The following is a 23,700-nucleotide window of genomic DNA, read 5'->3' as shown; positions in this document are numbered from 1 at the left end:
ATCGATAGACGAATTTTTGCAACCCTAGTGTAAATCGGGAAAATTGAGTTCTTTTTTGTGTGGTACGTTGTCCGACACGTTGTTTGACAAAGTGCTGCTAGAATTTTTTGCATTCAAATAATAGTGCAAATCGTTAAAAATGGTATGTGCACAATAAACAAATCAATTGGAAGCTGTTAAATTAATAAGAACTGTCAAAACTACATCATAATAAGTGTTCGATCACAACAAATGGATATTGTTCGAAATCTAACCTCAAAATTGAGACAGTTCAAATGGCATGCGGGGAAATGAAGCTAAAAACTAAAACTTTCAATTTCTTTTTTAGGTGAATGTACCGAAACAACGTCGCACTTTCTGCAAAAAGTGCAAGGTCCACAAGCTGCACAAAGTGACGCAGTACAAGAAATCCAAGGAGCGTAAGGGTGCTCAGGGTCGTAGACGTTACGACAGGAAACAGCAAGGTTTCGGTGGCCAGACTAAGCCCATCTTCAGGAAGAAGGTTAGTTTCCAACACCTGCAAGGAATAATAGCCCTTAGTAGAATTAAATTGCTGTGGCTAAACTTAGCAATCCGGCTTTTTGGTGGGAACAATCTGTGGCTAAATCAAAAACCATTGTGGCCTAAGCGGTGACAAATCCATTTGGGATCTAATCCTCTGGACCTTAATGAACTTCACCGCTAGCTTCAAACAAACCCCAACATATTACCAAGTCAATATTGGATTTTTACTAATGCCATTTCTATTCCATTTTAGGCCAAGACCACCAAGAAAATCGTGCTCCGTATGGAATGCACTGAGTGCAAATACCGCAAGCAGACTCCACTGAAGCGTTGCAAGCACTTCGAGTTGGGTGGTGACAAGAAGCGCAAGGGACAGATGATCCAGTTCTAAGCCAACTCTAGCTCCAAACTCTCCCATAAATGAAGTGTTTTTTAAGTTGTTTTATTAATAAAACAAATTAAATTTTGTAGACGTAAAAAGTGTTTTGTCAACAAAAAGAAAATATCACAATTTATCTATCAACTGTATTCAGGCATGGGATACCAGATCCTAGTCACGCATACCATCCGCTAGCAAAAGATTCGGTTGACTGAAAAAACGGAAATTAAAATCAATCAATGATAAGAATGTTGATAAAAATTAAAACTATGACTTACTCTAGTATTTGAGGTTCTAGGCCTTCGGTTTGCATTTTTTGCTTTACCGCTGGAGCAGGCACGCCCACTTGAAGCATCTTAAAGAATTTTCTATAGCGTATATCATCGCAAGCTCGTACGCCCACTGGTGGTGAGACTTCATCCAGAGCAGATGAGATTTCCTCATCGTTCTCGATTTCATCTGTTGCTTCTTCGACTGAAGAGTTTGGCTCTTCCTCTTTCTTTGTTGTCGTCGTGCTTGGTGTTTCATTATTGTTGTCATTGTCGCTGGGTATGGATGCAAGTTTAGTTTCCAAGATTACTAATGAAGCTTCGATTTTCTGTAAATGTCTCTCCATTTGCACAAATTTTGTTTCACATCCCATGGAGAATTCGTTGAGAAAATTACAGGTGCTTATTAAAAAGTGATTGACGAAAGCCAATATACGTTTTTGATTTAATGGGGGTATCTGCGTTTTATCCACATCGCCAGTAATTGCAGCACTTGCCTCCATTTGTATTATTTATTGTTTATTACCGACTATTGCCTACAAAAAAAAAGTTAATTAAATACATATATGTTATGTAGATAGTGTGACCGAACTGTTTAAATAAGCACAGTGGCGCTTTAAATAAACTTTACGTGACACGTATACAGGGTGCCGTAAAACAAAGTATTTAACGATTCTTTTTACTGAAATAATTAAAACCATTTTAAAAAATTTTTTAAAAAGATTCCATCATGACTTTGCTATGTAGTTAAGTGAATTTTCAAAATTTTAAAATAGTTATAAATATGGTTATTTTTTGAAAAAAATTTATATTTTAACTCTAAAAATTGATTTAATTTAGTTTAAGATCTCATTTGCAATATTAAACTCTGATTTTTATTGTTATTCGTCAAAAAATACTTAAACTTTATTTAATATCATTCTTGGACAGGTTCCAATAATATTACACATGTAAATAAAACAAATTGAAATCTCTCTCAATAACATAATAACCAAATTGAATACTTCTCCATTTCGAGCATAACGTAAATTGCCTTATTTTAATTTCAATTTGAATTTTTGGCTAACTCTCCCGGAAGAAGGGAAAACATTTTTGCAATTCCGCTTTAGATTTGCAGCTCTCCACCTGCGGCAATGTCTCGACAAGATTGAGCAAATAGATTTGCAATTGCTGACGCCGTTCCTCGACGAATACCAATTTCATATTGCCAAAATGTTTCTTTGGCGGAAACTCTACGGCATGGACACTGGGATGAGTCCGCAGAAGGGATTTGTGTAGCTTATTGAACTCGCTATATCGTCTAAACAGAGTCCAATGTTCGAGACGTTGTCGCATTGTTATGTGAATTTCGTAGGTGTAGTGGGTTTTGGTCAGCTTCACCTGTGGAATGGTTATGAGAAAGTTTGAACAAAACGAAGAGTTTGGATCGATTCCAGATTCTTCAAATTGTTTGGTTAGGCGTCGGATTAGCTGTCGATTCTGAAGATTCAATTCGGCCACACGAGTTTCGAGTAGGGCACAGCGTTCGGTTAGTTGATGCAATTGATCTTCTAAGGCTGTTTGCTGGCTGGTAATTACATTGGCCGATGAGGAAGACTTGCTCCATTGTGACGAGGTATCGCTACGATCTTCGTAAGCATCTGTTTCGGCATAAACATCAGGCAGAGGTGTCTTTAGGAATTCTAGTTCAGGTTCTATTGGATCACAGGGTGGAGAATACGCTTTATTTGTGTTAGGAAGCGTTAGCTTCTGGTCCACAGCTTGGTTAGATATAATTTGTTGAACCTCAAGAGCCTCTTTGGGACTTAATGCGCCAAGCAGATCCTCTGTAGAACTTGCTCCTTCGATGGGACGTTCAACAGGACGCTCTTGACGTCGTTTTACAGCCACTGGGACAGGCTGAGGAGCAAAAATTATAGGTTCTTCACGGATCACAGGTGCTTCAGTCGTCCGTCGGGGTGCATTTAGTTCTGTTGTATCCACCTGTAAGGCAAACACAACATTCTGAAGGCTATCCAAAATTTCTGGCAATTTTTTCGCTGCCTCCTCGTTAAGTAATAGGGACCATGGCGTATAATATCGATTTAATTGCTCCTCATCACTTAACCAGGTAAGAACATGACTTTGTAGGCGTCTTTCATTCAACGTAGACCGAAGAAAAGCTCGTCCTCTTCCCGTTTTGGTCCAGATCTGTTTCAGTTCCATGTAACGCTGTTTTTCATGGGGCGTCAAATGTTGTTGGCAAAAATCCCAGAATGTTGTCTCTCCAGTGCCGCCCCCAACGACTACCCCCATACCACCCGTTACGATTTCTTGCATATTTTGAAAAATGCTAGCTGCCGTCATTGCTACATTTATCGTCTGGCGTAGGCCGTAGCCCAGCATATCCTCCAGAGCCTCACAAAAATCCTGAACAGTCTCATCTCGCTCCGTTGCGAATTCCTTGCCAATGCCCGCGTAATTCTTTGAAATCTGTTGAGCACTTTGTTGAAGTCGTCTAAAGATATCCTCGCGACGCTGACCAAATGTGCTTCCGCTCAATGCAGCTCGCGTTGCCTCTGGTAAAGCATTTTCTGGCATGTTTTGTTTAACTTTTATTTTGATTTGTTTGCTATTTGCTTTTCATTGTTTGTTGCTTTTGTTGTTAGTCATCTATTTGGCTTGCCAACCTGGTTAATAAAATCGCTGGCTATGTAGCCCTGGAAATATAAATGCGCAAAAGGAAATACGCAATTAGAGATGGTATTCAGTTCACGTAGTTCAAACTGAAAAACTATTTTTCTATTTTCTTTTAAAATTAATATACTTATTTCACAATAAAAATATACGTTGTTTTGACACTAATATGATACATAAAATGAATAAGAATGTTTATTAGATAGGAAGTTTTAGATTTTTTAGGCATGTATCATCTTTGATTAATTTTTTTTTAATACGTAAATTTTTGTCAAGAATATTTGATTTATGGAAAAAGATATTAAATTAAAATTAATTTTGTAAAATTCCAACAACTAAAATTTTAATGAGAATAGTTATATTTTTTGCATCAGTTCTTTGATACTTCTCAATATTTATATTCTAACCAATTCAGTGACAAGTAACGGTTACAAACAAAATTACGCTCATCTCTACAACGCATTGTTGGTTGCCATATACAACCCTGTCACTGGCAATCTCCAGCCCTGAACTGGCGCAAATGCAGAAAGTTAACACACACATACATATGCAAAAACAAGCAAAAAAACACAACTAATTTCCAAGAAAAACGTTAAAAAAATGCTTTAAACGATCTTGAAATATAAACAAAAAATAATTTTACATTTAAAACAACTAAAACCGTGTGTAAATACTGTAAGTTTCAATGTTTTCAATGGGCATTTTTCTTTGTGCTCTGTGTTTGTGGCCTGTCGCCTGTCTGTAATGTGTGCGCTTGATTGACTTTTTCTGTAGCGAAAAAAGAGAATTAGCCGCAGGCAATATTTAACAAAACGCCAAGATAAATTTTATCAAAGTTTTTTTTATAATAAACATTTGCAATTAAAAAAGACTTTAAATGCAGACATAATGCTGCAAAGTGAGAAGTGAAGCCAACGGAAGTCATTAATCACGCTGCCGTCAAATCGGCGGGGCACCCTTGCATCTGACACTTAACCAATGCGCAGCAGATGCCTGTAAATGCAAATGCAAAAAAAAAAATTGAAAAAAAGTAGTATTTACGTTTTTAAAGAAAAATAATCAGCAAGCTGTTAAAAGGACGAATATGTAGGGAATTGCCATATGGACTACACTTTGTAAATTTCCACATGCATGAGTATAAATTCTATACATATGCTTTGTGTATAAGTGTGCGTGTGTGTGAGTGCTTCTGACCAGGGACGGACTAGACCCAAAGGCTCCCCATATACATTTTAATTATAGCCTTAAGGAATGCCAAGCAATTTATCTTTGGCATTATTTTTAGTAGGCCGAAAAAACATCAGGATGATGCGTTCTTTTTAGTTTTTACTCCTATTGGGATTGTATACCTGTTTAGGGATACTTTCAAAGACAGGTGACAACATCTGATATCACATAAATGCAAACATCATTGATGAATTACTAATTTGATTACCTGTATTTCTTTTTTAGAGCTTCCAAATGAATGAGGTATAAATGTCATTGAGCTAAGATTTGATACAATCTTCTGTACCTTCCATCGGCATCAATATGAATCCAGCCGATGGTTTGCGCATGATGTGGATGAGTAGCCAATATAATTCGGAACGCATTTCATTGGAGGATGCAGCTACAATATTGGGACATCCCACAGTTGGACTCTCTGTTATGGAGGATATGCAACATCAACCAACTTTGGTGAGTACAAAAATGGCAAAACGTTTTGTTTAAAGTAAAAAAGGAAGCCAATCTCTCTGAAAGTAAAATATATATATATATATAAAGAAAAAAAATATAAAAGATGAGCCATCTAGAGGTTATAGAAGGCTCTTCTATTGTATTTGTTAAGCAAACAAACCCAAATTCCTTTAGGTTAAAAATCATTTACCTTGGGGATTGGCCAATCTCTCTTAACAAATTGGAATTTGTTTACTTATTTCTTCTACTTTCTTTTCTATGATTTATGTGTATATTGGTTACAAATTAAAAAACAAACGAAAAAATATAATATAAATTCACACACCAACCACCAACCACACCCCGATATAAAAACAAAACAAAAATCTAAAAAACAAACAAACAAAACAATTCACAAATATCACACAACTTTAATATCAACAACAAAAGGATATGAATCCAATGATGAGCCTTGTTGGGGGGGATTTCTCTGGTCAGGCTGCTGCTGCGGCTGCAGCGCTGGGCGTTCAACCGGGCACCCTGATAGCCACCAATACAAATAATCTCTATGGCTTTGCCCATATGGGCGGATTGCAGCAGCAGCTATTACAGCAATCTGCAGCCGCTGCCGTGTTCCAGAATTATGCCGAAGTAACGGCCAGTGTGGAGGGTATGGGTGTTGGACATCATCTGATACAAGATCCAAATGGTTTACTCAGTAACGATCAAGTGCTTCAGGATGATGATGATTTGCAGCAGCAGCAACAACAGCAGCAGCAGCAGCAAATCTATGGCCAAATTGATGATGCCTATGATGATGGCTCTTCGGTATTGCAGCCCAAACAGGAGATAATCAACATTGATGACTTTGTGATGATGAATGAGGATAATAATTCCTATGACGACACAGACTTCATGAACTCCTCGGACAAGGATATATCACAATCATCTTCCTCGTGCATGGCACAAATGCCGGTTGGAAGTCTAACACCAGCTGGCTTATCGTCTGTCAGCGGTGGTGTAGAGCATGATCTGCTAGTCCCCCTAGGTGATGGCCTAATGCATCATAAGCTGCTTGGAACAACTCTAACCTCCACCGCCACCATGTCCAACGCCAATGCCTTAATCACCAATGGTGTCAATCCATTTGGCAATATTCTGTTGAATAATGGAGAGACACCCATTATGGCTAAACAAATACGAACATCATCATCATCGACGCAATCCTCCTACAGCATAGCTAAAAGTAGTATCGGCGGCGGCGGCGGTAATGGCAATATGATCGCCACATCCACCGCCACCAATTCGTCATCATCGATCACCTCATCGCCCACAGGTTCATCCGTAATGCAGCGAGCCCCGCGAAAGACACGTAAAATCGAGCCCGTTAACAGGCCAGGACTTGTGTTAAAGACTCCAATTGCCTACAAGGGCAACATAGATCCATCGGTGATACCAATACAAAAAGATGGCATGGGTAAGGTTATTGTGTCCATCAAAACACACCCACACACTAGAATTGTTGATAGAAAAGTATGTCAAAAACAAAAAGCAAGAGGTCGAACATCAAATCAAATAACTTGTTGAAGAAACTCTCGTAATATTCTAATTCTAAAAAACAATTTAATCCACATATATGGTCAACGAAGAAAATTTCTTGAATTTTACCCATCAAAGGAATAACTAACAGTATTAAATTTAACAATATAAAAATGTAAATTATCACAATACCAGTAGAATTGCAATTGTTTACAATAATTGAATCTTAATCCTAAAGTCGCAAAAATTTTGTATCTCATTACAAAATTTTTACATTTTTTTTTTCAGTTTGCATTGTTTGAATAGTTTTGTAATGTAATTAATTAACTTTGACATTTTAACACTTCTGTCAAATTCGCCAGATCCAAATCCTTTCATCCAGTCAAACTATTCGATTGCAATTCTACTGCACTTTCATCACATGCATATGTATATATATATATATATATATATATATATATATATTTATTCCTTTATGTAGTAAAGAAATTTTGCACTTTATTTATTTTGGCAACCCTAAATTTTAATATCGATTGTCGCACTTGTCGCAACGTGACAGCATTTCTTCTTCTTGATGGTCTTTTCCGTTTTAAACGCAAGAACTCGTGTTCATTTATTCTTTAACTGAATTTAAAAATCCTAAATAATATTAATATTAATGTATTACAATCTACAATGAATATCTATCGGAATATGCCAAACAAAATTGGTATGATTGATTTTTAAATTTGAAATCTGCTAAACTTAACTTGTGTATTTTTTATGTTGATCTATTTTTGAAAAAAAAAAATCCTTTTTAAAACTGAGTTTTCAAATCAAAGACCTTTTGTTTTAAGCAATTTAGAATCATTAAAAAAATATCAACAATCCTAGTTTTTTTCTTCTATTATTTTCTTTTTTTCTTGTATTTAGTTTATTTTTTAAATACATATATTAATTTTTTAATTTTATATAAAAAATTTATTTGCTTAGCAAGAATTTGGGTTTGTATGGGGGCAGGTAGAATAAAAAAGAAAACTAACTTAGAATATTGTTTTTTTTTGTAATAATTTTGAACTTGTTTTTTTTAATTATCGTTCTTTTTTATAGCTGTCTGTGAGCGTTGCGGTGCCATTGGTGTAAAGCATACATTCTATACAAAATCTCGACGCTTCTGCAGCATGGCCTGTGCCCGTGGTGAGCTCTACTCGTTGGTATTGAATAGTAGTAAAATGGATGGCACTACAGCACAAGTTAGTAGTAATTCACCAGGACCTGCGGGTAATTCGACTACCGCTGGACTGGATATGAAAGACGATTGCATAAGTGATCCCGCAGAGGAGTCGCCACAGCAGCATGAGCAGCTGCAACAGCAATCGGATATTGAGTTGGCTCTACAGGCGGCTCACATTAAGAATGCCAATTATCGTTTTCGTATCACAGATCAATCAAAGATCACACAATTAAATGGTTTTGGTCAGCCAATGTCTTTGGGCGGCGATGCCGCTGCCAATACAATACAAATGGCCACCGATGAGACGATAGCCGCATTGAATGGTGGCGATGTAGGCGATGCTGTCGCCCCAGCTGGCCAGGCAAACGGTGCCGGGCCGTATCTAAGTGCGGCGCCAACGCCCAAAGCTCTACGTCTGTTCAAAGATGTTTTTCCGCAGGATGATCTGCCACAAATACCAAAATACGAACGTCTTCCGGGTCCATGTCCGCAAATGGAGAAAATCAATAGTATACGAAGGCGTATGCATGATCCCACACACTCATATGATTGGCTATCTCGTCTGCGTAAAGAGGGTTTTAATGCGGCACCTGTAACCTGTTTTCCGCATGCTCCTGGCTGTGAGGTCTGGGATAATTTGGGTGTGGGCATGAAGGTTGAAGTGGAGAACACAGATTGCGATAATATTGAGGTGATTCAGCCGGGACAAACACCTACCTCATTCTGGGTGGCCACCATTCTAGAAATTAAGGGTTATAAGGCTCTAATGAGCTATGAAGGATTTGATACGGACTCCCATGATTTTTGGGTGAATCTCTGCAATGCTGAAGTCCATTCGGTTGGATGGTGTGCCACAAGGGGCAAACCATTAATACCTCCGCGGACCATTGAGCATAGATATAAGGATTGGAAGGATTTTCTAGTGGGTCGTCTATCGGGTGCTCGTACCCTGCCCTCCAATTTCTACAACAAAATCAACGATAGTCTTCAATCACGTTTTCGTCTTGGCCTGAATCTCGAGTGTGTCGACAAGGATCGCATCTCTCAGGTGCGTTTGGCCACTGTTACGAAAATAGTGGGCAAACGTCTATTTTTGCGCTACTTTGACTCGGATGATGGGTTCTGGTGTCACGAGGATTCACCCATTATACATCCTGTGGGATGGGCAACAACAGTGGGTCACAATTTGGCTGCCCCTCAGGACTATCTTGAACGAATGCTGGGTAAGATTAATCAATTAACCAATTTAAATATATTTAAAACTAATTCTTTTTTTATCATCAGCTGGTCGCGAGGCCATGATTGAAGTACACGAAGATGATGCCACCATTGAGTTGTTCAAAATGAATTTCACCTTTGATGAATACTTCTTGGATGGCAAAACGAATGGCTTTGTGGCAGGGATGAAAGTGGAAGCCGTTGACCCTCTGAATCTTTCCTCCATTTGCCCGGCTACTGTGATGGCTGTATTGAAATTTGGCTACATGATGATACGCATCGATTCGTATCAACCCGATGAATCTGGGTCGGATTGGTGAGAAATCTATAATCTATACAGATCTCATAACTAAATGCATTTTTTTTTTTGTTTTTGGTGTAGGTTCTGCTATCATGAGAAGTCACCGTGCATTTTTCCCGCAGGCTTCTGTGCGAGCAACAATATTACAGTGACCCCTCCAAATGGCTATGATGCCGGCACATTCACCTGGGATCGTTATCTACGTGATACGGGCACTGTAGCCGCTGCACAGCATCTATTTCATCGGGTTGTTCCAAATCATGGCTTCGAGGCTGGCATGAGTCTGGAATGTGCTGATCTAATGGATCCACGCCTGGTCTGTGTAGCCACAGTGGCTCGGGTGGTGGGTCGTTTGCTGAAAGTTCATTTCGATGGCTGGACGGATGAGTATGATCAATGGTTAGATTGTGAATCGGCCGACATTTATCCAGTGGGCTGGTGTGTTCTGGTGGGACACAAACTGGAGGGGCCACCGCGAGTTACCCATCAGCCAGTCGTAAAACCAGCACCAAAACCAAAAGTGCAGAGAAAACGTAAACCCAAAAAGGGTGGAGCAGCTGCGCCGGGAGTTAAGCAGCAACATGACAATCAAACGCCATCCGGTAAGTGTATAAATAAAATCCAAGTCAAACAATATAATCTCTACATTCTGATTCTCTCTCTTTTCCAGTTAAACCTCGCACTATTGCCTTAAAGACCACACCCCACTTGCCCAAGCTGAGCATTAAACTGGAACTAAAACCAGAACATCACAATGCTGCCTTCTATGAGAATAATCAACCCGAAGAGGATGACGACGACGATGCCGATGGTGATGGCGATGTTGATGGCGATGGCAGTACCAGTCACATGTCTGAGCAATCAACTACCCATTCCTCCACTGATCAGATGATCCTCCATGGGGTTGCATCCACCAACGCTTCATCTGTCTCCACTACAACAACAATGGTCGCCTCAACGGTAATTCCTGCTGCATCTGTTGCTGCCGCTACAACTGCTGCTGCTGCTGCTACTGTTGCAGGCAACAACAAAATGGTAATGAAAAAATCTTCCACTACTAAATCACCTGCCCCACCAATTGTGGGACGCAAAGCCACTAGTTACATTGCGGTGAGTACGTAGAGAGATAATAGTGCGTATATAGTGTATGATCATGATCATCGTCACCATAATTATCATCGTCATCGTTATCGTTATCCAACCAAGCCGCCTGCCTGCCTGCTTGCCCACCAGCCTGCTCGTTGTCCAGCTCTCATGCATTGCGGTCATATTCAAAATACAGAGCACAGTGAAGAAGTTGCTAAAGCAAATTCAAAGTCGTTAGAATTTAGATAGTAAATTGAGGCTTACACATTATTTGAGCTAACCCAACTAAGGGTAGATCCCTTGCTGCAACATCGACCACTGTGCCTCTCGTTTTTTGTTTGTTATCCAATCTATCGAATTTTTTTTTGTTATTTGTAACTAGACCCATTATGCGCAAAAGCAAACAATTTTTGTATATAATTTAATTTTACTTACGCACTGTTATTTTTGGTACTTGCAACAACATTCCGCCCAATAGCCGAACCAACCCAACTAACTAAAACCCTAAATAATCACATATATTCCTTTGCCTGTTCCCGCCAAGACAATTGAACACATTTAAACAAAAACAAGTTTCTTAAGCTAAATAACTAATTGCTTTTTATGTTTTTCCCCCTACAGAACTCCTCTGCGACCAATAGCAAGTACATTCCACGACTGGCCGATATTGATTCAAATGAGGCGCATTTGGATCTCATACCAGATACCTGGAACGTTTACGATGTATCGCAATTTCTGCGCGTTAACGATTGTACGCCGCATTGTGACACATTTAGCCGGAATAAGATTGATGGCAAACGTTTGCTGCAGCTAACAAAGGATGATATAATGCCATTGCTTGGAATGAAAGTGGGACCAGCGTTAAAAATCTCCGACCTCATTGCCCAGTTAAAGTGCAAAATAAATCCGGGCAAGGCCAGAATACACAAGACCAATAAATCATCATTTTTATAGTGCGGGATTTCTAGTTTTTATCTAATTATATGATTTTGTAATATTTGGATTTGATTTGTCTAAACGAAAGTTGTCACCGATAGACATTATACAGGGGAAGAAGACAGTTAAAATCCTCTTCCTATTGGGGATATACCAATTATATATATATATATTGTATATCCTAAAGTATTTTTGTTAGCACTTGAAATCGAAACACATACGTTGCCTAGAATGGATTTTAACCAATCCATAATACAATTTGTATAACTAACTCAAGTCTCACAGCGCGTTATTTTATATTATATATTATGATTATACATACACTTATATCATTAATAGATATATCATAGTCTGTAGAAGGTATGCTCATGTTACATCAGTCAGAGTTTCTATATATATATATTAAAAAAAAAGTTTTTTTTTTTGTGAGGATGATGAACACTGCGAAATACATTTTTATCACAAACACGCATATTTTTGTAATCTAAACAAAAGCAATTCATAAAACTTAGGTCTGTTAATTGTACATACATAATTCATAATATCGCAGAACTAACTCGAGCAAATACCAAAAGCACATACCACCACCCCCCGCCCCACCCGACACATTTATTTTACATCCTATTTAGAGCAAATCAATTGAGAAATCAGGCAGCATAATTACTAAGCATATACATATGTAGTTATTTGAGTTAGACATATGAAACCTCTCTCACATCCCTCAATCCAGTCATAAAGCGCTCGATTCTATAACTTTTTTTCTCCCAGACATACATAACTTTACTTTATTTGAGAGATGGCATGAGTTGTGAAGCAAAGAACTTGTATGTAAAACTCCACTCCCCCTTTTCAAAAGTGAAAAATAAACCTTAACTATATTAGCATATGTAATTATAGGGTACTCTTAAGATACCAGCTAATGTCAAAACACAAAGCAAAATACTTAATAAAAACGAATTAAAAATTGCAAGTATTGAAAAAATATGTTTGTTTTACTCAAAACCTCGCACTTTGCGGATACGTGTGTCATTAAATTATTTCGAAAAACAGGAAACAATAGTAAAGTTAAATTGCTATTTTCGATTCGGTTTGCAATTAGAAATGTATTGAAATATTTCCGAGGCAATATGTCCTCGATTTAAGCCTAATATATTTTAATTTTGTCCCATAGGAATCAAATTGGAACTTAGATCGTGTTTCATTTTCAAAAACTTGGGCTTTAAAGTAAACCAGAGGGCCGGGGCTAACTTCGACCGCGTCAAAGCTTGTATATTCTTGCAACTTTTTTGGTATCTCTTTCCTTTCTACCATCAAAGTGGAAAAAGTTTTATCTAAAAAGGCTAATGTTTGCGAAGGAACGGCCTACAATCTTAGCATAGGAAATAACGAAGATATTGATCAAAGTCAATGTTTTCCACTGATCGTTCCTATGGGAGCTATATGATATAATCAAATATTTATCAAATTCGGCACAGTCATTAACAGATATATTAAACTAACAAAGTAAAAGTAACGAAGTTATTGAAGAAAGTCACTGTTTTCGACCGATCGTTCCTATGGGAGCTATATGATATAGTCACCCGATCTTGATCAAATTTGGCACAGTCGTTAATATGTGTAATTACCAACCAATATTAAATTTCATGACAATAGCTCAGAAAATAACGAAGTTATTAAGAAAAGTCACTGTTCGTGACTTTGCCATTTGTATGGGAGCTATATGATATAGTGATCCGATCCGGCTGAATCTGAGATATACAACGCCTGCAGTATATACAAGGCTACATGCAAAATTTCAGCTCTGTAGCTCCAACGGTCTAGGAGGAGTTTGCGTTGATTCAGACGGACGGACAGACGGACGGACATGGCTATATGAACTCGTCTCGTCATGCTGATCAAGAATATATGTATATATTTTATGTGGTCGGAGATGCTTCCTTCTATGCGTTGCACATTTCTGACCAGAATTAATATACCCTTTTTGCAAGGGTATAAAAATGCAAAAGGTGTTAGCATAAATTAATGAATGATATCCTTCGATATGCATCCCTTATGAATTCTCAAGGGACGTTTCTTGGTTCCCTAGGCGATTTATGAGTTTGAAACTTTGTACCTATATATGTAGGCATACATAAACTGTATAAAAAGGTTTTTAAGGATTATTTTGGAAATTTTCAACTAATTTCCTTGAGAAATCGGAAGATCAATAGATATTTGACCGTATAATATATGAACTTGGTGTTGAAGCTGCATCCTGCTTTTTATAGGCAGGATTTTAAGCTTGATTTCAATTTTTTTAAATTGAATTCTCCATATATTTTGTTCTTATTTATTTATATTAGTATTCCCTATACTTAATTGGATTTAAGTATTTGAAAATTGTTATGTTTTTACATACTATTTATAATGATTTCTTTTAGGCTGCATTCAAATCTTAAATATTGAACTATTGCAAATTTTTGAAAAAAACTAGATAATTTATAGTATTATTATAAGTATAATCCTATATTATAGTTGCAAACTAACCTAACTGTATTTTACAACAAGGCAGATAGGCCTTCGGCCTAGATAAAAACTAGATCCATACACTAGCCTGGGATCCATATAATTTATACATGCATACACTGACCGAGTATATAATAGTTTTTGTCAAAAATTCAAAAGAAATACTTCCTCAAAAATCACGAAAGAAATACTTCCGATCCGTTTAAGGAATTCTAGTACACTTAAGAGAAAATAGTAACGAATACAATTTGTATAATTCACTGAAAAATCCACTTTTTTAATGTTTCCATAATTTTGCAGGTTTCGATTCCGGAGAGGAAGCATAAGAAACGGATATCAAAACATAAGGAAGGCAGCAGGTGCCCAAATATCCACTCCCAGCTCGGGGGAGGTACTGACGAAAAATAACAATAAATACCCAGGAAGAAATTCTTTATATCATATTTTCAAATGCAATCAATACTGTGTGGAACTAGCAAGTCCTTCTTCTTGGGGCTATAGTTCCTAGCAGGAATATAACGTAAAGTAGACTGACCGATATGGTTATTCCATATTGGTTAAAAATTGGTCCATCAATTTTACACAAAACATAGTTATTAAAAACACAAACCAGGCTAAAATCAGTTATATTTACCTTTATCCAAATTTCAAAAATTTCGTTGAAATAAAAGACTTGCAATTTTAGTTTAAGTATGTATATATGTAGACATACACATATATATATTTTGGATATTAATACAGTTCTTTTCTGACAATATTTACACTCTATATGCGTTTGGTGGCTAAACATTTAGACTAAATTGTGTGCTTGCTTGCTTTTTGCATTCTTTTCATCTTTAAATATTATGTTTTCTTTTTTTTTTTTTTGTTTTGATTAACGTTCACATCAAATGACAAACTCTTGGATTCATATTCTACTGAAAATATCTAATATATATGTAAACACATATATTTATAATAGTAGTGGTTTGTTTGTATGTGTGTGTGTGTTGTATAAAAATGTGCATAAAAGAAAATTAGTTGCCATAACCGTAGAATTTAGAATAGTATAGTAAGAGTAAAGTGGAAATAAAGGAGAACCAAAATTAAAAAAGGGATTCAATATACATTAATTCAACTCAATATACAAAAAAGTGTTTGTGTGTGTGTGTGTACTTATATACAGGGTGTTTGTTGTGTATTTTAATATGCTTTTGTCTAGGTTACTTAAACTATTACATATAATAAATGTATAGAATATTTGTATAATTTTATGCTTATATATCTAGAAATTTTTTTGCTTTCAGTTGAGGCTTAAGATGAAATCTTTATCAAATACCGAAAAAAGAAATCTACGCTTTCGCGTTATTTTTTTAAAAAGGCCTCAATAACAACTTAATATGATAAAATACTAACATTTACAGCATTCCGTGATATTTTATATAATATAAATAAAAAAACCTAACATAAGAAGGAAACGAATATCATTTAAGAAAAGGTAAGGACAGAGAAGGATGGGTAGTGTGGTACTAGGAGAATGGTGGTTATCTTAAAATCATCCAAGCCTCCTGTGAGTACAATTCTTTTTCTTTTTTGTTTTTTTTTAGCCGCGAGCTTCTCTGGACAAATAGATAATAATAATAAATATGTAAGATGAATCTAGCCTAAATAAATTTATATAGCTAATGCTGCTGAAGCAGGTGGAGGACTCTCCTCTAGCTTATGCTCAGCTTCTTGGCTTGGTCGCCGCCTCTTTAGGGGCGTTACCTCGTCGTCGTCGTCCCCGTTGCTATTGCTGGCCACAGCTAATCTCTTTTGGCTGGGACTGGAACAGTTGCTGTCAGCTGTATCGGTCGGGACAAGAGGGCAAATATCTAGAGTGCTACTACCACCTGCTGATAACCCTCCTCCACCACTGGCTATCTCTGTGACAATATGAGCCTCCAGCGAAGGGGGTAATAATGGAGACAGGGGTGTGGCATTCAAGTCAAAACCATCTTCCCCATCATCATCATCGACGTCATGGGAAAAGATATCATGGCCAATCCTACCACCATCATCATCATCATCATCGCTATAATCATCCCAAGAGACCTGAGCTCCCGGGAATACATAGGAATAATTATTGCTATGGCAATAGAAGGTGCCCGATTGCAATCGTTCCCCGGCAGTTTGTCGTTTAATTCGCTGCGGCTGTATGGGAGTTAAGCTCGGTGCCGCTGTCTTGGTCTCCTGGACAAGATTGCGGTTAACCATACGGGGATCCTGTTCGCATTGCTCTATGCCGCTATCCTTGGATGAATCAATTGACAAATGACGATAGCTAGGACCAGTACTTAGACCTGTTGGAGCCTCATTGAGTTCCACCAGTATGTCCGATTTGATGCGCTCAATGGCAGCCCGATCGGCCGAGGAGGACTCAAAGCCACTATCTGAGCAAGTTCCAGCTGCTGAGCCATTCGATTTAAGCGACTGAGTATCTGTCGAGTCCAACAACACTTGTTGCGCATATTGATGCGGATGATAGTGATGGCGATGCTGATAATGAGGCTCTGGCGGCATTAATTCTTTTGATTCCTGGAGGATCATGTCATTGCAGCACAGCTGCTGCCAGGTTGGATCTTCGCCAGAGCTTGACAATCGATGACATATTTGATTAATTATAACATCTGAATCACCCAATAATTCCACATCGAATTTCAAATGATGCAATTGCTCACGATTTATTAATATCTGTGGCACCGAGCCCGGAATGCTGCTTGGTATATGAGCCACGGGTCGTACCTTAAGCGATGACCCAATGACAATTAGCAAATCGCATTTATCCTTATCTGTGGCCATCACTGTATGATACTCATCTGGCAAACCTACATAAGATCAAGCGAAATAGAGAGAAGAAACAAATAGACACAATTGGATTATTCTTATGCTTCAAAAAAAGTTTATTGCTGCAATAATAATTAAACATCTTAATCTTAATGATCACTTACCTTCACCAAAGAAGACAATGTCTGGCTTCATGATGCCATTCTCCACCAGCTGTTTAAGTTCATCTTCGGTAACAGCCACCGATGCATCGACACTCTGCTCCTTATGTGGCTGACATTGTGGGCAGACTGGAATGCGCTGAGCAAAGATATCCTTGCGCAAGGCATCGGCATTGCACTTGTATTTGCATTTAGTGCACGAGGCCGTCGAGAATGAACCATGACACTCGATAACCCTTTGGATGCCAGCCACCTGTTCCAAGGTGTCAATATTTTGGGTATAATTTCGCAACAATTTACCCTTGGTTTCCAACATTTTGATGAAACGATGACATGGCGATGGCTTAAATTCACCAGGATATATTTCTCGTGCAAATTTATAGAATGGACGCGGATCGCGCTTAAAATAATTGATATCAAACATGGCCTGCGGATCGGGTAGATCGGGAAAATCGTGAGCCAAGCGGGCATAAATGCCATTGGTGGAACGAAAATCGGGAATGCCACATGAAACAGATACCCCAGCACCAGTTAAAACAATAATGCGTTGTGATTTCTGTAGCAAATCAATTACATCGTCAAATGTATTGACATGCTGGAGTTTGGATCGTCGTTTAGGTTCATTCAATAGATGAGCCAAATAATCCCAGAGTACAGAGTCATCGGGCAAATCTGAACTGGTGGTTGCAAAATGTGGCATGATGCTGGCAATTACCTGGCGGGGCACACGACCCGTATAAAATTCACGTTGAAGCCAACGAAGTTTAAAATCAGTTGAACTTCCGCCGCCTCCGCCATCCATGCCATTAGCACCACCCCCCATTATTGATGAACAATCCGAACTGGAATTTGAATCATCCTCTCCCTCCTCCTCGTCGTCATCATCATCATCGTCGTCGTCACATTCGGAGGACACAGAGGCATCCTCATCTTCATCTTCTTCCTCTTCTGTATTTGGAACAACTGTTTGAATTTTCTGTTTGGCGCACATCTGTATAGCTGCTTCCTCTTCTTCTACTGTTTTTGTTTTGTTTGCTGTTGCTTCTGCTTCTGATTTGCTTGTAGTTGTTGTGAGAATTTCGGCGCCAAAATCAAAATTTGTTAATTTTGTATTTCCATCGCCAACTTCATCAATTAAATCTTTGGCATTTACTGTGATATTTGAAGACAATCGTATTTCATCGTAGTTCTCCATCATTTTCGAGATTTCTCTGTCAATACAATTATGCTTCCTTTGCTGGTACCATTAAATTTCTATTGCTCTGGTGTTTTCTTCTGCTGGTGTTGCCTACTGCTTCTTCTTCTTCTTCGTCGTCTTGTTGCTACTGCGCTGTTGCTGCTTTCTCACGTTCCGTTTTCACCGCTCTTTCGTTGGTACACACAAAATTTTTTCTCCCTCTTCTTCGTACTTATATTCAGCTTGAAGAAAAAAATTTTTTTCTACCCAAAAAAAATTCGCAAAATTACCCAAAAATTTTTCTAAATACTTGAAATTTTTTTTAACACTTTTATAAAATTTTGAAAAATTTATTTAATTAATTTATTTCGAATTTTTTCGTAATTTTTTCGACGTAATTTCTGGAAAATTTTCCGATGAAAAAACCAAGATGGCACACACGTAGATGTGTGAGTGAGTATGAGTGTTACCAAAGGGCGTTGGCTCGAATTGTCCTAACGCATAGGTTGAAATGGTCTAACGCTTTAATAAAAATGCTAAAATACGGTCTCTTTAAATATACCTTTTGCAACACTACTACATTTTCATTAAATTTTGCACAGTGGTAAGGCATTTGCAAGGTAATCTATGAATTTATAAATATTAAATAAGATTATATAAAATTATTAACATAACAAATAATAAAATAAGTGTAAATAATATTAGTAATTAAAAAACAACTATTTCTTTAACGGTTTCGTATTTTCAAAAGATTTGTTATAAAGTTTTTGTGCCCAAAAATTCTGATTCCACAAATGACATTTTTTCATATAACTGCACCACTGTTCCAGCTCCGGCTCATCAATATGAAGTGAAAACAGTGTCATACAATAACAAAAAATTGTCTGTGCATAAAAACAATGATTGTTTGATTTAGTTTATAAGGGATTTAGGCTAGCATAAAGGAAAAACAAGGAGCACAATCGATCAATGGACAAGCTAAATTTATATGAAGTATTAGGTGTGGCACCAGATGCATCCGAAGATGAGATTAAAAAGGTACGAATGTGGAATAGTTTAAAACATTTCGTTTGTTCATTAAATTAAGTTTGTATATTATTAACAAGAACTATCGCAAGTTGGCCAAAGAATTCCATCCAGATAAAAACCCTGAGGCTGGTGATAAGTTCAAGGAGATTTCATTTGCCTATGAGGTGCTGTCCGATCCAGAGAAGCGTCGGATCTATGACCGTTATGGTTTAAAGGGTTTGCAAGAGGGCATGGAAGGCTCAGCAGACCCATCCGATTTTTTCTCCCAATTTTTCCCATTTGCCGGCAGCAGTGGACGCAGTGGAAAACGGGAGGGGAAAATTGTTGTCAAATTGGAACTGACGCTGGAAGAGATTTTCGAGGGTGGCATGAATAAGGCGGTGGAATACACACGCCAAAAGCTTTGTGGAGATTGTAATGGCGATGGTGGACCCAAGGAAGCACGTGACGAGTGTCAGACTTGCGGAGGTTCTGGCCGAGCGGCGGCCTTTACTTTTATGGGCCTCAACACTTTTGACACAGTAAGTCGGGAATGTATTTAGGGATAACTTGACTTTATGTAAATTATATAAATTATAGAGTTGTCCCTCATGTGAAGGCCGTGGATTTAGCATAAAGGAGTCTATGCTTTGTTCAACATGTCGTGGTCAGGGATATGTTGAAGAGAAAGTAGAACGCGATGTTAAAGTCGAGAAGGGAGTGCCGCACATGATGAAGTTACCCTATCCCAATGAAGGGCATCAGATGCGAGGTGGAGAATTTGGTGATCTCATTGTAGTAATTGCCCAGCTGGATCATCCAACATTTCTTCGTCGTCATGCCAATTTGTATATGAAGGATTTGAATATTAATTTAACTGAGGCTCTCTGTGGATACACTCATTGCTTTCAGCATCTGGATGGCAAAACAATTTGCATGAGCACCCAACCGGGCGAAGTCCTTAAACATAATCATATCAAAATGATTCGTGGTTGTGGCATGCCGGTTTATAACAGTTCTTCGGATCGTGGAGATCTTTATATCAAATTTGTGGTTAACTTTCCGGAAAATAACTTTGCCAATCCTACACAACTGGCTACACTTGAGGAGCTCTTGCCGGGGCGAGAGAAAATTGATATACCGTCCGGAGCCGAAGAAGTACAACTATCCGATTATAAGCCACATGCCCAACGACAGGCTCAGCAGGATGATGACGACGATGAATATGGAGCTGGTCAGTCGCCACATTTTGAAAGTGTCCAGTGCCAGACTGCTTAGTTGTTGTGGCTATGGCTATTGCAGGCTCGCTATCTTAGCCTTGATCTTTGGCATCTTCTGGGCACGCTAAGCGTGGATGAAGTTTGCTTTTTGGTGCCGCTAGTCGTCTTAATATTTATAGTATTGTTTTTCATACAGGAATGTTTGCTGTGACAAAAACTGATGTGCGTGATTCGAAATATTATCGAAATTTATATTAGACCTTTAGTTTAGCTTATAGCTGCGCGATATTTTGTATTAATATGAACCAAATGTGACTATGTTTTACGTAAACCATGCTAAATTATGCAAGTCAACCATAATACTATTTATTATTTGTTTTTCGTTTTTCACCACCTACAAGTAACCACTAAATATGTACACTAATCTCTCACTGTAGAAATTATATCTATGTCAAAGAACTTTTCCAAGTTTTATGTGTAAAATTTTGGTAAAATTAATAATCTTGTGAAAGTCGAAGAACAAAAATGTTTGATTTTGAAAGAAAGTTTGTCTAATAGGAAAATATCTGATTTGTTTGATTCTCACACATTTTGATGAAACTTTTATTATGGTTTTGTTTTGTTTCACAAACACATCTTGTTTTAAAATAACTCTTTGAGTAGAAAAATATGTAAATTAATTAGAAGTAGATTTGCTTAAGTCCAGGGGAACTTCTTCATCAGAATTGGACTCATTGTATTTCATTCGTTTAGGAGGTGAAGGTAGAACCAGAGAAGCCTTATGGCCAGAAAATGTTGGCACTCCAACTTTAGCATTATTATTGACAGTCTCAATTTTGGGTTTACTTAAATCCAAGGGTGGTTCCATAATGTCTGAATTGTCGTCTTGCTCCATGGGCTCGTAGAGTTGTTCCAATTTATCACTGACGCGTGTTAATCCCTTAACCGAGTCTTGATTTGCAACCAACTGATCAGCATTGACTTTCATTAAGGTTAAATATTGATTATACTTGGCATAATTACGCCGGCCCGTCTCATCGTTCATCAGGACTTGAGCCTGATTGTGTGACTTATCCCGCATGGCCTTTAAGCGAATGTGCTTGGTAATGTCCCAGCGCCAATTGGAACGATACGAACACAAAGAGCATTCGAATGGCTTGCGATTTAAATGGCCAACAATGTGGACATGAAAACGAGAGGCTGTGGCAGCCCAAAATGTGCAATGTGGACACTTGAATACCTTTTTCCAGGGAGTGAAATCGCTCACTTCTTCCAATGAAAGGTGATCTATGATCTAGTATAGGGAGAGGGGAAGATAAAATTAACCATAAGTTGTTTTAGTTCGTGTGTGTCACCCACCTCTCCATAGCCCGGAGCCGTTTCTACGCCGCAATAACTCAAATCACTAGCAACCTGCGGCAGTTCCTCTTCAGTTTGCTCCGACTCATTACCCTGCGGCAATTGTTGATTAGTATTTCGCGAGATTGATGCACAAACTTGCAAATGTTTAATCAAATCTCCGGCATTTAGAACTTTTTGCTGACAATGAGAACAAGTTATAATATTCGTTTGACCCGGCTCACCATCGAAATCCAATTTCTTTGAAATGCTAGGCTTTCCTTCATTCTCCTCTAGATTGGGACGACGAACGGCCTTTAGCTGACTTACAGTGGGTATATGATGATTCTGCTCATGTATGGTCAGCGATTGTTTGATATCCGAACTAAAATCACATACGGCGCATTTGAATATACCCTGGGCACCATGATTTTTGGTATGTCTGTCCAAATTCCATTTGTATGGGGTATGAAAATCACATGAATTGCACTTAATCAATGGCATCGAATGATATTTGACATGTTTCTTGAATCTGGCACGGATTGGTGTATTATACGAGCATTTGTGGCATTGATATTGAAAGGCATTGCTGTTCCTTCCATTCGGCGTTGGACTGCCCGAATTGGCTTCTTCAGAGTCTTCAGAGCTGCTGTTCTCCGGTTCCAATTTACAAGCCGCCTGTATGGATGACTGGGCTGCTGGCATGGGTGTTGGCATCATTCTGCACTGAAACTCAAAGGCCATGGAAAATATATTGTTATTGTTAGACACTATATCTTGCAGTTGATACAGTTCCTGCTGGCGATTGTAGGCCTCCATGTTGCATCTAAGCTGTTGTTCCTGTTGCTGTAGCTCACATTTCAATTGCTCCAACGATGGTCCATTCTGTAGCATACGCAAGAGACCTGAATTGATTGAGGGATTGACTGAAGACGGTATTTCAATGCTCTCTTCCAAACGACGTTTGCGTAACTCTCGACTTATATTCCGTTTGCCTCTCATCGGAACTCCAGCGATGCCTCCGGGTCCCACAGCGCCCACATCATCGGAACAACCGTGCACCATTTTCATGTGCCGGACCAGCTTCTGGAAGTGACGTGACGCATAGAGGCATAGCTTGCATTCATTTATCACTATACGTTCGCCGTGTACATCACGCAAATGTGAGAGATGACTTCTTGGATTCTGCGTAAAGAAAGCGCATTGATTGCAACTATAATTCCGACGTATTTTGCACTGCGGTAAATCATCCTCATTGACAGCCGTAGATTCTGAATTTGCTGTTGAAGGTCCATCTGTCACATTTTCACGATTCATCTGCACCACAGGCATTGCTTCCACCAAGCGACTGGTCATACTATAATGTTCCAATTGTCGTTCCATTTGCTCTACACCCATTAAAAGATTTGCCTGGCGATTGACATTAGCCTCGGAGGCCTCCACAGGAGTTTGATAGACAGCTGCACCACTGACCAAACTACGTACCACCAATTGTCCGCCAGTACGTTCTACCATCGAAGGAAGTTCCATAATCGTAGCTCTACAGGAAATTTGACTTTTTCGCCTGTTTTTTGTTTGCTTTTTTTTGTGGTTCTCTGATGTTAGGCCTACGAGCACTGGCGTCTAACTGAATCACTGTGGGACCGTCAAAAAACTTCTTAGCTTCTTTTTGAATGCCAAGCCTGCTGGGATGGCTTCTTTTTCCTCAT

At 38.4% G+C, this 23,700-nt stretch overlaps 7 protein-coding genes across 9 annotated transcripts; 3 read left to right on the top strand and 4 right to left on the bottom strand.

Annotated features, from left to right (window-relative positions):
• The first annotated feature begins 45 nt into the window (after positions 1 to 45).
• On the top strand, positions 46 to 974 carry LOC6642615 (60S ribosomal protein L44). Its single transcript, XM_002065152.4, has 3 exons — positions 46 to 142; positions 329 to 502; positions 758 to 974. The coding sequence occupies exons 1-3, from the start codon at positions 140 to 142 to the stop codon at positions 893 to 895; spliced, it is 315 nt and encodes a 104-aa protein (XP_002065188.2). The 5' UTR covers positions 46 to 139; the 3' UTR covers positions 896 to 974.
• Positions 854 to 1,699, bottom strand: LOC6642614 (WASH complex subunit 3). The gene is made up of 2 exons (XM_002065151.4): positions 1,162 to 1,699; positions 854 to 1,094 (listed from the first exon to the last, which is right to left on the bottom strand). Exons 1-2 carry the CDS (start codon positions 1,653 to 1,655, stop codon positions 1,055 to 1,057), a joined length of 534 nt encoding a protein of 177 aa, XP_002065187.1. The 5' UTR covers positions 1,656 to 1,699; the 3' UTR covers positions 854 to 1,054.
• Positions 1,700 to 2,024: 325 nt separating this feature from the next.
• LOC6642613 (sorting nexin-29) lies at positions 2,025 to 3,919 on the bottom strand. The gene has a single exon (XM_002065150.4). The coding sequence runs from the start codon at positions 3,730 to 3,732 to the stop codon at positions 2,215 to 2,217; it is 1,518 nt and encodes a 505-aa protein (XP_002065186.1). The 5' UTR covers positions 3,733 to 3,919; the 3' UTR covers positions 2,025 to 2,214.
• A 516-nt stretch (positions 3,920 to 4,435) lies between these two features.
• On the top strand, positions 4,436 to 11,797 carry LOC6642612 (polycomb protein Sfmbt). 3 transcript variants are annotated; one of them, XM_047010816.1, is made up of 9 exons: positions 4,436 to 4,503; positions 5,281 to 5,505; positions 5,935 to 6,961; positions 8,113 to 9,459; positions 9,521 to 9,770; positions 9,837 to 10,357; positions 10,426 to 10,695; positions 10,774 to 10,865; positions 11,463 to 11,797. In XM_047010816.1, exons 2-9 carry the CDS (start codon positions 5,359 to 5,361, stop codon positions 11,793 to 11,795), a joined length of 3,987 nt encoding a protein of 1,328 aa, XP_046866772.1. In that variant the 5' UTR covers positions 4,436 to 4,503; positions 5,281 to 5,358; the 3' UTR covers positions 11,796 to 11,797. The 3 variants fall into 3 exon arrangements, with proteins under 3 accessions (XP_046866772.1, XP_023031339.1, XP_046866771.1); XM_023175571.2 differs by having other exon boundaries at positions 10,426 to 10,790; XM_047010815.1 differs by lacking the exons at positions 4,436 to 4,503; positions 5,935 to 6,961 and having other exon boundaries at positions 5,450 to 5,505; positions 10,426 to 10,790.
• Positions 11,798 to 15,367: 3,570 nt separating this feature from the next.
• LOC6642746 (NAD-dependent histone deacetylase sirtuin-1) lies at positions 15,368 to 18,768 on the bottom strand. The gene is made up of 2 exons (XM_002065148.4): positions 17,252 to 18,768; positions 15,368 to 17,128 (listed from the first exon to the last, which is right to left on the bottom strand). The coding sequence occupies exons 1-2, from the start codon at positions 18,444 to 18,446 to the stop codon at positions 15,936 to 15,938; spliced, it is 2,388 nt and encodes a 795-aa protein (XP_002065184.1). The 5' UTR covers positions 18,447 to 18,768; the 3' UTR covers positions 15,368 to 15,935.
• Positions 18,769 to 19,259: 491 nt separating this feature from the next.
• Positions 19,260 to 21,018, top strand: LOC6642745 (dnaJ homolog subfamily A member 2). The gene is made up of 3 exons (XM_002065147.4): positions 19,260 to 19,463; positions 19,532 to 19,975; positions 20,034 to 21,018. The coding sequence occupies exons 1-3, from the start codon at positions 19,395 to 19,397 to the stop codon at positions 20,709 to 20,711; spliced, it is 1,191 nt and encodes a 396-aa protein (XP_002065183.1). The 5' UTR covers positions 19,260 to 19,394; the 3' UTR covers positions 20,712 to 21,018.
• A 202-nt stretch (positions 21,019 to 21,220) lies between these two features.
• Positions 21,221 to 23,684, bottom strand: LOC6642744 (zinc finger protein 142). Its single transcript, XM_023175862.2, has 2 exons — positions 22,013 to 23,684; positions 21,221 to 21,947 (listed from the first exon to the last, which is right to left on the bottom strand). Exons 1-2 carry the CDS (start codon positions 23,519 to 23,521, stop codon positions 21,330 to 21,332), a joined length of 2,127 nt encoding a protein of 708 aa, XP_023031630.1. The 5' UTR covers positions 23,522 to 23,684; the 3' UTR covers positions 21,221 to 21,329.
• Between the last annotated feature and the right edge of the window lie 16 nt (positions 23,685 to 23,700).

The sequence above is a fragment of the Drosophila willistoni genome (genome assembly GCF_018902025.1).
Source record: "Drosophila willistoni isolate 14030-0811.24 chromosome 2R unlocalized genomic scaffold, UCI_dwil_1.1 Seg167, whole genome shotgun sequence".
NCBI lineage: Eukaryota > Metazoa > Arthropoda > Insecta > Diptera > Drosophilidae > Drosophila > Drosophila willistoni.
The sequence above is the reverse complement of the archived record's forward strand: the minus strand, read 5'-3'. Positions and strand labels throughout refer to the sequence as shown.

Bases quoted from the DNA above. Each gene is read 5' to 3' on its own strand.
- LOC6642615 (XM_002065152.4), top strand. The intron at 503-757 runs GTTAGTTTCCAA...ATTCCATTTTAG, and splicing joins AGCCCATCTTCAGGAAGAAG to GCCAAGACCACCAAGAAAAT.
- LOC6642614 (XM_002065151.4), bottom strand. From the start codon at position 1,655: ATGGAGGCAAGTGCTGCAATTACTGGCGATGTGGATAAAACGCAGATA. The intron at 1,095-1,161 runs GTAAGTCATAGT...CCGTTTTTTCAG, and splicing joins CTAGAACCTCAAATACTAGA to TCAACCGAATCTTTTGCTAG.
- LOC6642613 (XM_002065150.4), bottom strand. From the start codon at position 3,732: ATGCCAGAAAATGCTTTACCAGAGGCAACGCGAGCTGCATTGAGCGGA.
- LOC6642612 (XM_023175571.2), top strand. From the start codon at position 5,359: ATGAATCCAGCCGATGGTTTGCGCATGATGTGGATGAGTAGCCAATAT. The intron at 5,506-5,934 runs GTGAGTACAAAA...CAACAACAAAAG, and splicing joins TGCAACATCAACCAACTTTG to GATATGAATCCAATGATGAG. The intron at 9,460-9,520 runs GTAAGATTAATC...TTTTATCATCAG, and splicing joins CTATCTTGAACGAATGCTGG to CTGGTCGCGAGGCCATGATT.
- LOC6642746 (XM_002065148.4), bottom strand. From the start codon at position 18,446: ATGATGGAGAACTACGATGAAATACGATTGTCTTCAAATATCACAGTA. The intron at 17,129-17,251 runs GTAAGTGATCAT...GATCTTATGTAG, and splicing joins CATTGTCTTCTTTGGTGAAG to GTTTGCCAGATGAGTATCAT.
- LOC6642745 (XM_002065147.4), top strand. From the start codon at position 19,395: ATGGACAAGCTAAATTTATATGAAGTATTAGGTGTGGCACCAGATGCA. The intron at 19,464-19,531 runs GTACGAATGTGG...ATTATTAACAAG, and splicing joins CCGAAGATGAGATTAAAAAG to AACTATCGCAAGTTGGCCAA. The intron at 19,976-20,033 runs GTAAGTCGGGAA...TATAAATTATAG, and splicing joins GCCTCAACACTTTTGACACA to AGTTGTCCCTCATGTGAAGG.
- LOC6642744 (XM_023175862.2), bottom strand. From the start codon at position 23,521: ATGGAACTTCCTTCGATGGTAGAACGTACTGGCGGACAATTGGTGGTA. The intron at 21,948-22,012 runs GTGGGTGACACA...TCCCTATACTAG, and splicing joins CGGCTCCGGGCTATGGAGAG to ATCATAGATCACCTTTCATT.